This window comes from Schistocerca gregaria, chromosome 1 (genome assembly GCF_023897955.1).
Source record: "Schistocerca gregaria isolate iqSchGreg1 chromosome 1, iqSchGreg1.2, whole genome shotgun sequence".
Lineage (NCBI taxonomy): Eukaryota > Metazoa > Arthropoda > Insecta > Orthoptera > Acrididae > Schistocerca > Schistocerca gregaria.
In genome coordinates this window covers 589,798,858-589,813,210 of record NC_064920.1, presented here as the reverse complement: position 1 = coordinate 589,813,210, position 14,353 = coordinate 589,798,858, and the positions used below count along the sequence as shown (strand labels likewise).

Below are 14,353 nucleotides of genomic sequence, written 5' to 3'. Positions count from 1 at the left end.
AACGAAACCGTGATTCCTAGGCAACAATAAGGAACACTGGAATTAAGGTAACATGACCATAGCAGCAAAATTAACTGAGATTTCAAGCACTTCTCACATTGCCTCACTTACGTTTTCAGACATATAATACGACTGTCGTTAACTAATACATTAAAATACATAACGTTGGTTCTATTTATCTACAATTTTATGGGGCAAATTATTTACTTAATGAGAAACAACAAGGCTTCATTTAGAAAATTAACAATTCCACAAGAGTGAAATGAGTAGAGTGGGCAGTAAAGTAATAGCTCACAAATCTCAAACGCATGTAGACAACTATATCTAACATTTACATCATTAAATCTTTCATGCCTTGCTGTACTTCTATTTTACACTACAAACACAAGCACTACGTAATCCAAATTCAACAATCGTTTGTTAAAGAATCCTGGTAGGTTGCTTTTTGTTTGCTGATAACATCGCAACCAATGTACATGTAAAATTGACAATTAGTATGGTGCCGGTGTTTAACGAGTCTGCAACAAAAAGCTTTCGAAAATTCCATTCATGAAATCTGAAAGTGTACTACAGTAAACTTTTACTACGGCAGCTAGCTTGAACTTAATCAGCACTAATACTGCTAGCAATTATGAATGCTGATTAAAATTTCCTTTTATTGATATAAGAAGTACTGATGGGATTGCTGGATGTATTTTGAAACTGAATAGCAGTTCATAGATAGTTTTGATGCCATGTTTGTTCCAGTTACCTTGTTTTCGTAAAATGCTTCGCGCACTGAGTTACAATACGAAATAAAAATAACTTCGGTACGATTACTGTCGTCTGCTATATTTTCAATAATAATTGAAAAAATAATGCAACAGTTCATCCTTGGTCCGCATCAGAGAAATAAACCAACAAAACTATCTACAGTTGTAGGAAAATGACACCACCACTAAAACTTCGTAAAACAAATTCACAGACATGTAAGAAAATGTGTGTAACAATTTCAAAAGGCGCAACATTCGCAGTTAAATATTTAACTGTTTTTTTTTTTTATTATTCCTCTGACTTAATTTCAAAGTTATATCAGTAACTTACTCGGCGACCTCCTCTTGTCTTGACTCTCCTCATAGCCATACTTCGCCAATTGGCAACAATTTCCTAACTCTGTCCCGCTTCGCTTTCAACAATGTATATTTGCGCAATAAAGTCAACAGAACTACTGTGACCTTCAAACAACTTCATCTCAAACGATCAGCGTTGCCAACCGTACGCTCTGTTTCGGATACCCACGATAATTGATGATGGTACACGAACATACTATCCACCCTTCGGATCGTGCGTTTATTGTACGATCTTTCGAAAAGCTTACTATTTTTAATATTCCAGCTTTTTTATTATTTTAATTTTATGGTTTATTTAATTTTTGACCATTTATTTCACAGATATGATTTTGAGCAGCCTACATGTCAGTCTGTCCAGTCGTGGGATTTTCCTATTTCATTACGCTGCAAATTGCAAAAAGTCAATGTAGGCTATTGCCCGAGATGAATCTCTCCTCTCCACCCAGGAAATTCACCGCAGTGACTGCATTACATCCTGCAGTATGCTCATGCATTGTTGGCTCAGGTGAGGACAGTGAGCAATTTGTAAGGTATTACGTAGTTCAAAATTGTGTCAGCGGAAACACAAGACTGTGACAGTGGCCCTAGTACTCCCATGGAATCTACTGCAGGTATGTTTAAACGTAACAAGCGAAAACAAAATTATAGAAAAGTCTGTGAAACTAATTCTGAATTAAAGGTTGGTTGTGCTCTGACGAATGGAACTCTGAAAGGGGCAGATGTAGAATCTCTAACGTTAATTTGTGTCTGAATTTAGACGTGTTAAAAAACATTCAGAAGGTGAAAGTCTTGTCAAAAAAGTGAAGGTGGTCTCATATAAAAGCCAGACAATTTTTACTTCATTTGTGAAATCAGTTACAACTGATGCATAGTTAAATAGTTAGGCTCAAACTGCTGAAATTAAATTGGTATGATTCATGACAGAACATTACGTTCCTTTCAGTGTTGTAGGACACCTGGAGGACGTAGCTAAAAATTGATTTTCTGATTCTAAAATCACCGAGGCTATGCGTTTACGGCGCTCTAAATGTTCCCAGATCACAAATAACGTGATAAGAGAATGCCATAAGAACGAACTTGCAGAAAAACTGAGATATTCGAAATTCAATCTTCTTACTGATAAGTCAGCATATATAGGATCTGTTAAAACGTACTGTGTTGTGGTTGGATACTTTGATAAGGACACAAATAAAACTAAAAGTAAAATTTGGAATAGAAACCTTCATTCTTATCTAATGCTTACGTTTTCTGAGTGCGTTTTTTCTGAAAACAGTTTTATAGGATTTGCTTCTGAGGGCTGTAGTTCTATGATGGCGTCAAGAAACTCTTTTGCTACTCGATTATCTGAAAAATGTACTGAACTAATTATTCTCAACTGCATATGGCACTCGCTTCACATATGTGCCAGTGAAGCTTGTAAATGTTTTCCCAGACGTTGTGATGCCCTAACTAGCAACGTTCACACCCATTTTAAGGCCAGTGCTAAGAGACAGACGCAGCTGCAAGAATTTCGAAAGTTCTTGGATCTCAAAATTCATAAATTGTTGCATCCATCACAGACGAGATGGCTATCTTTCCCAGGTGCTGTAGTGAGAGTTTTAGAACAGAGGAATACTTTGTATCTCTATTGTGATTCTAAATGCCTGGATGAGGCTGGTTGTGGCAGAAGAAATGCACCTAACTCTCAATGACAATGTTTTAAAATTATTTTAAATATTTTTGTCTATATTTTAACGAAATTCACAGATTTAAATAAGTATTTGCAGATTGGTAAAATTGTTATTATTGACTTACATGACTAAGTGGTAGAAGGATACCAGAAAATGTTGTTTGCTACAAGGACCAGGAGTATGCCATAACCAATAAATTGACTGACATTGACCCAACAATGGTCGAAATTTCCTCCTGACAGTCAGAATTATATAATGAACTGGATGCTGTGAAAGACGTTTACCGGAGTTGGAGGGATTTCATGCAGATAGGAGGCTCAGAATTGAAAAAGAGATAAACTTTCATGATGATTTATTGCCATTACTTGCAGTTTTCACACCTAAAACGGCTCTTTCAAACAAGGAAGAAAAAACTCCCTCTCTTATACCTTTATTGCCATGAATAGCCTGTCTAGGTGATGACAAGCATTTACAATAAATCAGTGATGAATGAAGGAAATTTCTTATCATAAAAATGGACGAAAATATTAAGAACTGTACAGAAGCGGACAGAGTTTGAGGGATGTATTCAACATAAAAACATTATTTGGCAAGAAAGAGTTCCCAGCTGTGCCAGAAATTTGCACTGTCGTGTTTATCCCTGCCACATATAAATGCTGCCTGAAAAAGAGTTTTTAGTAAGATGAACCTCATAGAAGTGGAAAATAGGAATAGGTTCATTACTTTCACCGTGAATGGATGTTTACTTGCCTGCTGTGTGTGACAAGCAGCAGCTCATGCAAAAATTTTGTTGTGCTGAAAATATGCCCAGCAACATGAAGAACACACAGTTACGTTCATCCTATTCCAATTCTTCTGTTCCTGACCCTCCAGATGGGGAAGGTATGGTGATGATGATGATGATGCATCCCATTTAGAAGTCTTCTTCCAAGTTAAGTAAATAACGAAGTAATCTTTTTATAATTTAATGATCATATTTAATTTTTATAAATTATTTTCTAGTAAAAATTTGTGAATAGCATTCGTGACAAAGAAGTAAAATAATGTCATGGTATATGCTGAAGTTTGACCACACAAACAGCGAAAATGTAGTAAGCGATAAACTTTTTTTCCTTCCATAATTTTTTGAGGACTGCCAGCGTTTCCTAAAGATTTGAAGGTCTACATGAAGTTTGCTGGTAGTCGCTAAGTGTGGTACCAGTATAAAACTCTGACAGAGGCCAGCCACAGATTCTTCCCAATTCACTGCAACAATCATAATAGCGATCTAATTCTATTATTCTTCACTTGAACTAAGTGCCATACAATGATATAATTTTTCAGATGCATTTAGCGATATACGTAGATACTGTCTGCAAAGTGTGTTGTGAATAGCATTCGTGACAAAGAAGTAAAATAATGTCATGGTATGTGCTGAGGTTTGACCACACAAACAGCGAAAATGTAGTAAGCGATAAACTTTTTTTCCTTCCATAATTTTTTGAGGACTGCCAGCGTTTCCTAAAGATTTGAAGGTCTACATGAAGTTTGCTGGTAGTCGCTAAGTGTGGTACCAGTATAAAACTCTGACAGAGGCCAGCCACAGATTCTTCCCAATTCACTGCAACAATCATAATAGCGATCTAATTCTATTATTCTTCACTTGAACTAAGTGCCATACAATGATATAATTTTTCAGATGCATTTAGCGATATACGTAGATACTGTCTGCAAAGTGTGTTGTGAATAGCATTCGTGACAAAGAAGTAAACTAATGTCATGGTATGTGCTGAGATTTGACCAGACAAACAGCGAAAATGTAGTAAGCGATAAACTTTTTTTCCTTCCATAATTTTTTGAGGACTGCCAGCGTTTCCTAAAGATTTGAAGGTCTACATGAAGTTTGCTGGTAGTCGCTAAGTGTGGTACCAGTATAAAACTCTGACAGAGGCCAGCCACAGATTCTTCCCAATTCACTGCAACAATCATAATAGCGCTCTAATTCTATTATTCTTCACGATAAGTATGTAAGTGAGAAACAGTTTCGAAAAGGAATTACACTTAAAGTTTTTGGGTGTCACTGACTGCTTACATTATTAAGTACTAGATGATTACAGGATAGGTAATTTGCGCTATATTTTAAGCAGAAGCATGATTTTCACACATCTCATTATTTCTGACATCATATCTCCTGAACTGTTTGCTGTATAGTGATATTGTGTTGTAGGTGCATTCAGTGATATATGTATATGCAGATTAGTAGTAAACGTCAGGCTTGATGCAGTTTTAATGCTTGCCAATGTATGCAGAAGCTTGTTTTGGGACGTCTAAGTGTCTATCATGTCCTACCCCTTGAACTAAGTGCCATACAATGATATAATTTTTCAGATGCATTTAGCGATATACGTAGATACTGTCTGCAAAGTGTGTTGTGAATAGCATTCGTGACAAAGAAGTAAAATAATGTCATGGTATATGCTGAGGTTTGACCACACAAACAGCGAAAATGTAGTAAGCGATAAACTTTTTTTTCCTTCCATAATTTTTTGAGGACTGCCAGCATTTCCTAAAGATTTGAAGGTTTACGTGAAGTTTGCTGGTAGTCGCTAAGTGTTATCATTTTCGAGTAATGGATGAACAAAGTTGGAATATTTGAGTGCCATCAGCTCCAAGACAGAGACTTAATTTCTAACTGTAATATTTATCATGTTAAACCGAACTTACTCTTAAAGAGAGGATTATGATGGCATGTTTAATTTTCAAATTCAGCCAATAATTATGCAAAATATTGAAAATTAGTTTTTTCTTGCTTCTGAAAGCCATTAGATTAGCCACCTGCAACAAAAGGTCCAGGACAGACACCCAAAAACGGATTCAATATTGTAGATTGTGGATCTGTACGATTACTTATCGAAATGAACGATAACTATGATGCAGTTATCGATTCCGTAATTCTCAAAGCTTGGCACCAATGCTAACGGTAGCATACAGTAGTCAAAGTGATTGGAGATTCATCGTGAAGATACAGTTGTACATCTTATACGTGTTTCGTGTCAATCAGTGACATAATTATACAATTTTCTATGAACACAAAACATGATGTTAATAGCTTGAAATTTTGATGTTAAAAGTCGCTATCGCAAAGAATTTATCGTGTGGGCATTCCACATTGTAAAACTTGAGGCCTGAACATATTATAATTATTGATGAAGTTTTCATATTTCTGTGCTACACAGTACATCGTTCTCTTCAAGAATTTTCTTCATACAATGTACAGCCATTAATAAAATGTATATCTGATCTGTTAACCATTTCTCTATCCCACAGTGCATCGGTTTTAAAACTAGCCATCTCAGATCACCATGCAGTACAGCTTAAATTGGAGCTCCATGAGGCCCCACTGTCACTACAAAGCAACAGTTTGTAACTAAAAGAATAATGTATAATGACAGCATAAATAGACTAAACTGCATGCTAGCACAACTAAAATGGTTTGAAAATAATAGCTTTTCATATGATACCTTTGCTGCTGAATTCTATTACTGCCTTGATACCACATGCCCAGTTCTAATCACAAAAATGAAACAAACCAAAAATATAAACAAAAATATTTGGGTAAATAGTAATGTCAATGAAGTGAGGGAAAAATTAAAACTACTCCACAATGCAGTGCTTAATAATAGAGAGATTCCTGAGGTAAAGGAAGCCTTCAAAATATATCAAGCACACTATAAGGACTTACTCTCACAGACCCAGAGCAACTATGTTGCAAATAAGCTTCAAATCTCACACAACGTAACTGCTGGCATCTGGGCAGTCATAAACAGTTTTAGAACCTGCAATGACATATCCTGTATGGACTTTACTATTAACCACAATGGTATGCTCATAAAAGACCAACTGGAAATTGCAAATATTTATATGAATATTTTTCTTCCATAGGGGAAGCCATAAATGACAAACATATGCACTACAGTTTTAAACGTAATACATGTGACCATAGTATATATCTAGCCCCCACAAACTGTGCAGAAATAATGGGCATCATTAGCTCTCTAAAACCCTCTAATTCAGCTGGGCATGATGGCCTAAATACTAATGTTTTAAAAGCCTGTAGCCAAAATGTCTCTGTACCTCTGTCTGCAGCAGTCAACAATATAATAGAATCAGGCACCTTTCCAGACAGACTCAAAATAGCACAGGTAACACCCATTTTTAAGAAAGGTGACAACAACAAAATACAAAACTACAGACCAGTCTCAATCCTTCCTGTCTTTTCCAAAATAGTTGAGAAAGTTATATACAACAGGATTATAAAATTTCTTAACAAACACAACCTGATGTTCGAAAATCAAAATGGATTCCTAAAAGGTAAATCAACTAGCACTGCAGCTGCTCAACTAATTGAAGAGGTGATAGGGGGTATCGAAAGCAAGGAACATGTGGCAGGTGTATACGTAGACCTGGAAAAAGCCTTTGATTGTGTGAATGTTGACATCCTATTAGACAAGCTATGGAAAATGGGCATTAGAGGCGCTGCTTATGACCTAATAAAGTGTTATATGAGCAATAGAAAACAATTTGTTCTACTTAAAATGGAAAGTGGTGTCTACAAATCAGAGATCACGTGCATAAAATATGGTGTGCCCCAGGGCTCGGTGTTGGGCCCTCTTCTGTTCTTGATCTATGTAAATGATATTAAATACTGTACTATACATTCCAAAACTGTTCTGTATGCCGATGACACATCCATTGTATGTAAAAAGGAATCATGAAATGAACTAGAGGCTGAGTGCAATAATGTGACAAAAGAAATTGTTCAGTTTTTTAATGAAATCCATTTAAATGTAAGCACCAGTAAAACATGTCTGATGGAGTTCAACAAAAGTAGTTTGAATACTGAAATTAAATTATACATGGGCAACGAATTGGTAAAGAAAGAGTCTAGTGTAAAATTCCTTGGCATAACAATCCAAAGCAACCTGAAATGGGACACACATATTGACTCCCTAGCAACTAAGTTGTCAAAAAATATATTTACAATCAGTACTGTTAGCAAGTTCTGTAGAGACACCGTGGTTCTAAAGACTGCATACTATGCTCTTTTCTCCTCTCACTTGAACTACGGTTTTGAAATTTGGGGGGCAACAACCAAAGCTAATCTAGATAAGCTACTCATTTTTCAAAAAAGGGGTGTGAGAAGAATCTGTGGAGCGAAATATAGGGAATCTTGTCGCAACTTGTTTCCAAAAACTGAGGTGTTAACTGTTATAAACACATACATTCTAAAAGCCATATTGCTTGTGAAAAGACTGCGCCCAAACACTTATTCAGATTTCCACCAGTACAATACCAGAAATAAAAAAAGATATTACATTGGCAGCCACAGAGCAGCACTCAACGAAAGGGGGCCTCAGTATGCAGGTATAAAATTAGCTAATGCACTGCCTTGTGCAGTCATGGCTCTTCCTACGATTAAACTGAAACATCAACTTAAGAAATTTTTAGTAAAACACCCTTTCAACTCATTAGAAGAGTACCATACTTATATGAAGAACAACAAATGCTTTGTGAAATTATGTGAATAGAAATCAGTAAACATCTTATTGTAATTTTGTTGTAAATTAATGACGTATTCAGAAGAATGTGTCTTGCGTATTTTACAAATAACTTTAATCATTACTGTTTCTTTGTACATGTGCAGTGTACCATTCGATGTTGAATAAAGCTATTATTATTATTATAAAATTAAGGTACATTGCCTGACAAAGAAGATGAACCACCCAGAAGAAAGGGTCAGCTGTCAATGCGACTTTGTACAAATACATAGAGTGATAGTTTATAGCTAAATTTAGTGGGGTACTGATTCAGGAAATGTTTAGCCTTTGTTTTAAAATTATGTACAAACAAACAAATATTTGCAAAAGAAAATTTGCTCAACAAGTTGATAAAAACCCTAAAAGAGCAAAATCAGTTTTTTACTTACATTAATCTAAACTGTTACAGTTCAAGCTTGATCCACTAATTTAAAAATGAAATCCTAGGGCCTATTGTCCATGAATATGATGCACACATCGCATGCTCTATTGAATATATGAGTCGTTAAGTCACAGCTATTCTTTAGAAGGCCATCTGCAGTATTTAAATCACAATATAATGGCTATTTCACAGTCTGTATTTTCTTTTCATTGAGCCAACAGCTAATGTTTTGCTGAATGAGAGTTGGTGCTCCTGCATAGCCGCTTCCTTGTAGCAGTTCTTGATACAGATAAGCAAGGCACTGTGGTAGTCTCGACTCCTATTTGGTTGTTTCTGATGTCACACCAAGCTCGCATGAAATGTGCCTGGATAGATACAAGCATGATGCAATAGCAGAACTGCAGCAGCACATTTTATCCTCTGATATCCTGAATTCAGATTACATTCGTAAGATAGATGACTGCATCATGTTTAATGTGTCTAAATAATATTTTAGCTGTCAGTTTCGCAAAATGAGTGATTTTAATAGTGATGTTACAATAACTACTTTTTTAATAAACTTTCCCACTCAAGGCCATTCAGTGGAAAGCTGGAACTTCTTCTGAATGATCGCCTACCCCCTGTCTCAGCAATTTCAAGACAGAGAACAGAAACAGAGAACAAAACCAGAAATTTCATACCAGCATTTAATCATGATATTTATAACAAAACAGTTTGGTAATGCAGTAGTGACACATTATGTAAATTCTTCTGATTGTTGCTCAGAAAGGACAAATCGCCTTGGAACAGCAAAGATCGTCCTTATTTGGACCTTAATAATCTGCACATTGTAATTTAGACGCACGAAAAATCTGAATCTCACATCCATACACGAATAGACCTGGGTCCATTTGATACCTGTATGATTGATTTGCAGTTAGATTAACAGAAACGTGTAAGCATTGAGAAACAGATTGGAGCAGTGGAACAGATTGACGAAATTCTGACGGAATTGACAGAATCCATTTGATCATTAGGACAGCAGGAATTATCATTTCTAGAACATTTCCAACAGTCAAGGCAATTATGTGGAGGTAATTCATTTTGTTAGCTGAATTTGGCGGAGAATTGAGATCTAACTCATCTGGCTTTGTATTCACTACATGATATCATCTTATTCAATATGATTTAATCTGAAGCGTACATGGTAGTATGCGCTGCAATAAAACTAAGATGAAAGAAGTGTCGTTTGTTGCTCTTTTACTAGATGAAACATCAGATGTCAAATCTTTCGCAATCTTGAACTGTTTTCTGATATATAAGATTAATAGACTGTCTTTAAGAATTTGTATACAAAAATAAGTTGGTCATGCTGATTATGATGGGGCTGCCATCATGGCATGATGTTCGAATATTGTGTGAACAAAATTTGGAGAAGTAAGTCCAAATGCCATATTTATGCCTGTTATGCCCACAAATTGAATTTGGTTTTATCACTGGCAGTATTGTACATGAGAGCGTATAGGGTGATTTCTTTTCTTCTGATCTTAGTGGTTTTGTAACATTTTTGCCCATTCCTCGAAAAGAACAAACTTATTAGATACAGTTGTGAAGAGTCTTCCGCAACTTGTGTGAACAAGGTGAAGTTTTTCAAAGCATTTGACACAAACTGTGTCCAATCAGAGGGTTGAAGTGGAGATCTGTACAAGTAAAATTTGGAAAATTAAAAAAAAACTGGGTCACAACTGCTGTTAATTAAGCACATGGATTTCTCACAATGGTATGGGATTTCCAATTTAACTCCATTTTGGGTCTCTTTGAAGAACTGCTTTTACTGAGAAACGTTGCATTTAACATTGTGCAGCCCAGTTCCTTGGAGATTACAATTTGCAGCAAAGAAGTGGAAGGCTAGGCTTGAAAGAAAAGCTGCACAATAAAAGATACAATGGCTTTTGGGAAAATGTGGTACAAAGTTGAAAGCATATGTCATACTCCAAGGAAGGGAGGAAAAGAAAAATGGACAGAAACATATGTAAAGGATGACTATAGGAGGGTGCAGTTAAATGCCAGATTTATCACATACACAACATATACACTTATATACAAGTGATAAGTTTCATATTGCATGTCTTAGCAAAATTTTTAGGACATGCCACTGTGAAATCCATTGTTCTTTTAATGTAGACGAGAAGAACAGTAATTTTCTTCTTGATCTGTGGATGACAACTGAGGAAATTTTTCTCTATTGAAAGTGCTGCAACTGCATTTAGTTTCTCATAATTCATACTGCTTCTTAGAAAAGATTTTATTCTTTTTGGTGTTGAAAAGCAACATGTTGCCTCTTATGTAATCATGAGAACTGTTAATATGATTTTTATCGGTACAAGTATCGTAATTGCACTAGAGAGATTATCTAGATTATTTTTCAAGATACGTTTCAGCAGTTCCGTTAATTTGCAATATTCATGAACATCAGACCTGCAAAAGAATAAGTCCAGTTCACTTTCCAGCTGCTCTATGTCAGTAATGGAATATGCTGCAGTGGTCAGTACTATCTATTTTGCAGTATTTCGTTCTTAAAGGTAGTGCAGCATTTTTATATGAGAATTTAGCAGCTACTAAGTGTTTGGTAGGAGAATATTTGTTGATTATTTCAATGAATATACAGTTGCACACTTTCTTAGGTTCTTCAATGGTGTCTTCAAAACATTCACTTAGCAGTTTAAATTTCTTAATTTAAAAGTACCAGTTTTGAGAGTTGTTACATATTCATTAAATTCAAACACACTAATTTCTTGGGACTGCATTTGGTTGTACGTCATTTCAGCATGAGGCATAATCTAATGAAACAACTCTAATCAAAACCTGAAATTATCATCATTCAGGTACCTAAAAATTCTTTTGCTTCTGTGTTGAGTTTACCTGAACTTGAAGTTCACTGAATTTCAGTAAGGCACTCCTTTTGAGGTTGCAAATTTTCATGAACTCTATTGAAGTTCCACTTTGTAGAAGATGGGCATGAAATGCCAATGTCTGTATTCTTCTAGAGAACTGACACGCTGCAGTGATTTTGAGAATAATATTGGAATAACCAGAATGTTAGGGAAAAACATACTTGCATTTTGCAGAATACTTGCAGCATTTCTCATTATTAAATTGATGTGCAAAACAGTTGTGGTTACAACAGTGCCATCAATATCGCAGACCAAACAGACACATTCCTGATGTGTGGTATCTGTGAGAGAGAGTGAAAGACAATTAAGTTCCGAGCTTTGTATCGAGTAGATGAGTTGCATGATTCTTTCTCATAATAAAGTGTTGTTAACTCATAACGGTGTGTATAGTGGAGACATATCACATTGGTGACCCATGGCTACAGCGACAATGATACTGGAATGGAAATTCATTCACTTTGTTCTACTTTGGCCTAACAGTGCAGGCATCTTCTGCTATCCTAGTCACATAAACCATGCTAACAATGCAGGCATCTTGTGCTGCGCCATGTGCATCAACTGCTCCATGTGATGATACCACCTGGAACTTGGATTCTGCCACTGCATGTGGCCATCAGTGCAGCGAGTGCTTTAATTGATAAACAGCTATGGAACTGGAGTTATGTTCATATATGCAAACGATGCAGCCTCAAGCTCTCGCAACTGCCACGACACAGCAATGAGCGCCATTGCCAAATTTAAAATCGTTAGACTTCACACAATATCCAACACCACACATGTTGCTTCTGGGACTTGATTCTCGATGGTCAAGCATTCCAATCAATTCCAAGACAATTGTGTCAACTGCGCCAGCTGCACTCTCAATTTAAGTCATGCAGCTGCCATATTAGACAATGTATGACACCAGCATTCTCATCTACCAGATGTCGGATGTGCTCTACATCCACACTGTGAGTGCTACAAGATACTCCCACAATCATTCTGCTTTAAACGTTTCATGGAAAATCACTACTGGACATCAAGCCTGCCGTCCAGTGACTCTCTAACAAACCTAAACTGCCTCCACTGCACCATTAGCAATCCGCCCTATAGGTTTACACCTGCAGAATGTGTCTTCACATCACAGGCAACACTGGATGATGATATCAAATTTATCACATTAATCTGATACCTGGCTGAATACGCCATCATCATTAGCAATGTCATAATAAATACATTACAGCGAAATGTTCCTTACTACAATGACTGCCACATACCTCAGAAAAACAGTCGTGAAAGGCCATATATGATGGACAGTTGGAAGATAAAACTCAATCACAGCTATGGCCTGACTGCAAACTTTGATAGACACAAACCTCAGCCCACGCAATATGTTTTGGACTCTCTGAATACTCAGACTTCCTCAGCAACTGCAACTAGCAGAGCCGCTAGACTGAAAGTTTGACATAGCAGATAGATTTTTATGGTCCTAAAACGTCAGTATTACATAAACTTCAGAGGCACCACATTATCACAGCATGTCACAGAACTGCAATCCACAACATGTGCTGAGCTGTTCCAAACGGAACCAAGAATAATTGACAGTGACATCACCACTGCGACCCTAGACATGGCCTGACTGTCTGCCCAGAGCACTACTCCTGCAGCTCACTACTCTATCACGTCTGTTACATGGCTGTACTCGTACCATGCGCAATTCAGCAACACCATGTGCAAGTGCTGGCTTTCATTCATGTTCACAAACTTCAAGCATGGACTGGAGTAGGTGCATTGGCCTGCGAGCAGATGGCAAGCTGCCTTTGCACGTACCAAATCGGATGTCATCCCCAATGACAGATAAGCTATCAAAGGCGACGTTCTAACATTCTGCGTGGTGTCTGTTTGTTCTAAGTCGTGTCTCCCTACCACTTTCGTGCAACGACGCTCTGAGCGTGTTTTTTACGGAATTGACTAGTTTGAACCTGGGACCTGTTGCTGGTAAGGAGACGCCAGACCACACATGACATGTAGAGTTCAGAAGAGTTCAGTGAGACTAGCGATTATATAATCAAATACTTAATGATTTCAGCGTCAGCTCCACTGCACTGCCTGTAAAAGAATCTTAATACTAATTAAATTTAGTGGAAGGGGTTCAAGGCTTTCCTGTTTAAGTTAGCTGGTAAAATAACGTAGAAAAAGCAGTTAAGTTTACCATTGGAAATTTTATTCTACTCACAAAACATTGTTTATAAATTGCGCTATTGATAAAAGGAAATATTTTAATAGAGAATGATAAAAACCAACGGCGTTCAACAAAAGTGTGAACGAATATTCCCTGAATGGGTTTCCAAGTTCTACAGTGGATCGAAGGATGACCTGTGCCAGATCACATCTATAATCTAGATTGATGTTAAGTTTCATAAAAGAGATAACTATCAAAATGGTCTACAGTGACCCTAAATTATCTTTAATTACTTAACCAACTTGTCGTAAATTACAGTGGCTGATGTGGCTTCTCAATAACTATATAACAGAAAAATCATCGCATTTCAGATTTTTACTTCAAGTAGCAACTATGAATGCCATGAGCTTTAATTGACGATCGACATTAGTATTATGCAAAAAGGGTTGTAACAGATGAGTCTTCTGCAGTTCTGAGTGAAGTTTATGCCCTGTTATGCAGCATCGCATGCGTTCATTACCT

At 36.6% G+C, this 14,353-nt stretch overlaps 1 protein-coding gene and 1 pseudogene across 1 annotated transcript in view; both read right to left on the bottom strand.

Annotated features, from left to right (window-relative positions):
• The window catches only part of LOC126299337 (uncharacterized), a 51,357-nt gene extending 50,130 nt beyond the window's left edge, over positions 1-1,227 (bottom strand). The window contains exon 1 of the mRNA XM_049991214.1: positions 1,084-1,227. Coding sequence (XP_049847171.1) covers positions 1,084-1,122 — 39 coding nt within the window. The 5' untranslated portion in view covers positions 1,123-1,227. The remainder of the gene's footprint in view (positions 1-1,083) is intronic.
• A 9,585-nt stretch (positions 1,228-10,812) lies between these two features.
• LOC126363272 (uncharacterized) lies at positions 10,813-11,837 on the bottom strand (annotated as a pseudogene).
• Positions 11,838-14,353: the final 2,516 nt, after the last annotated feature.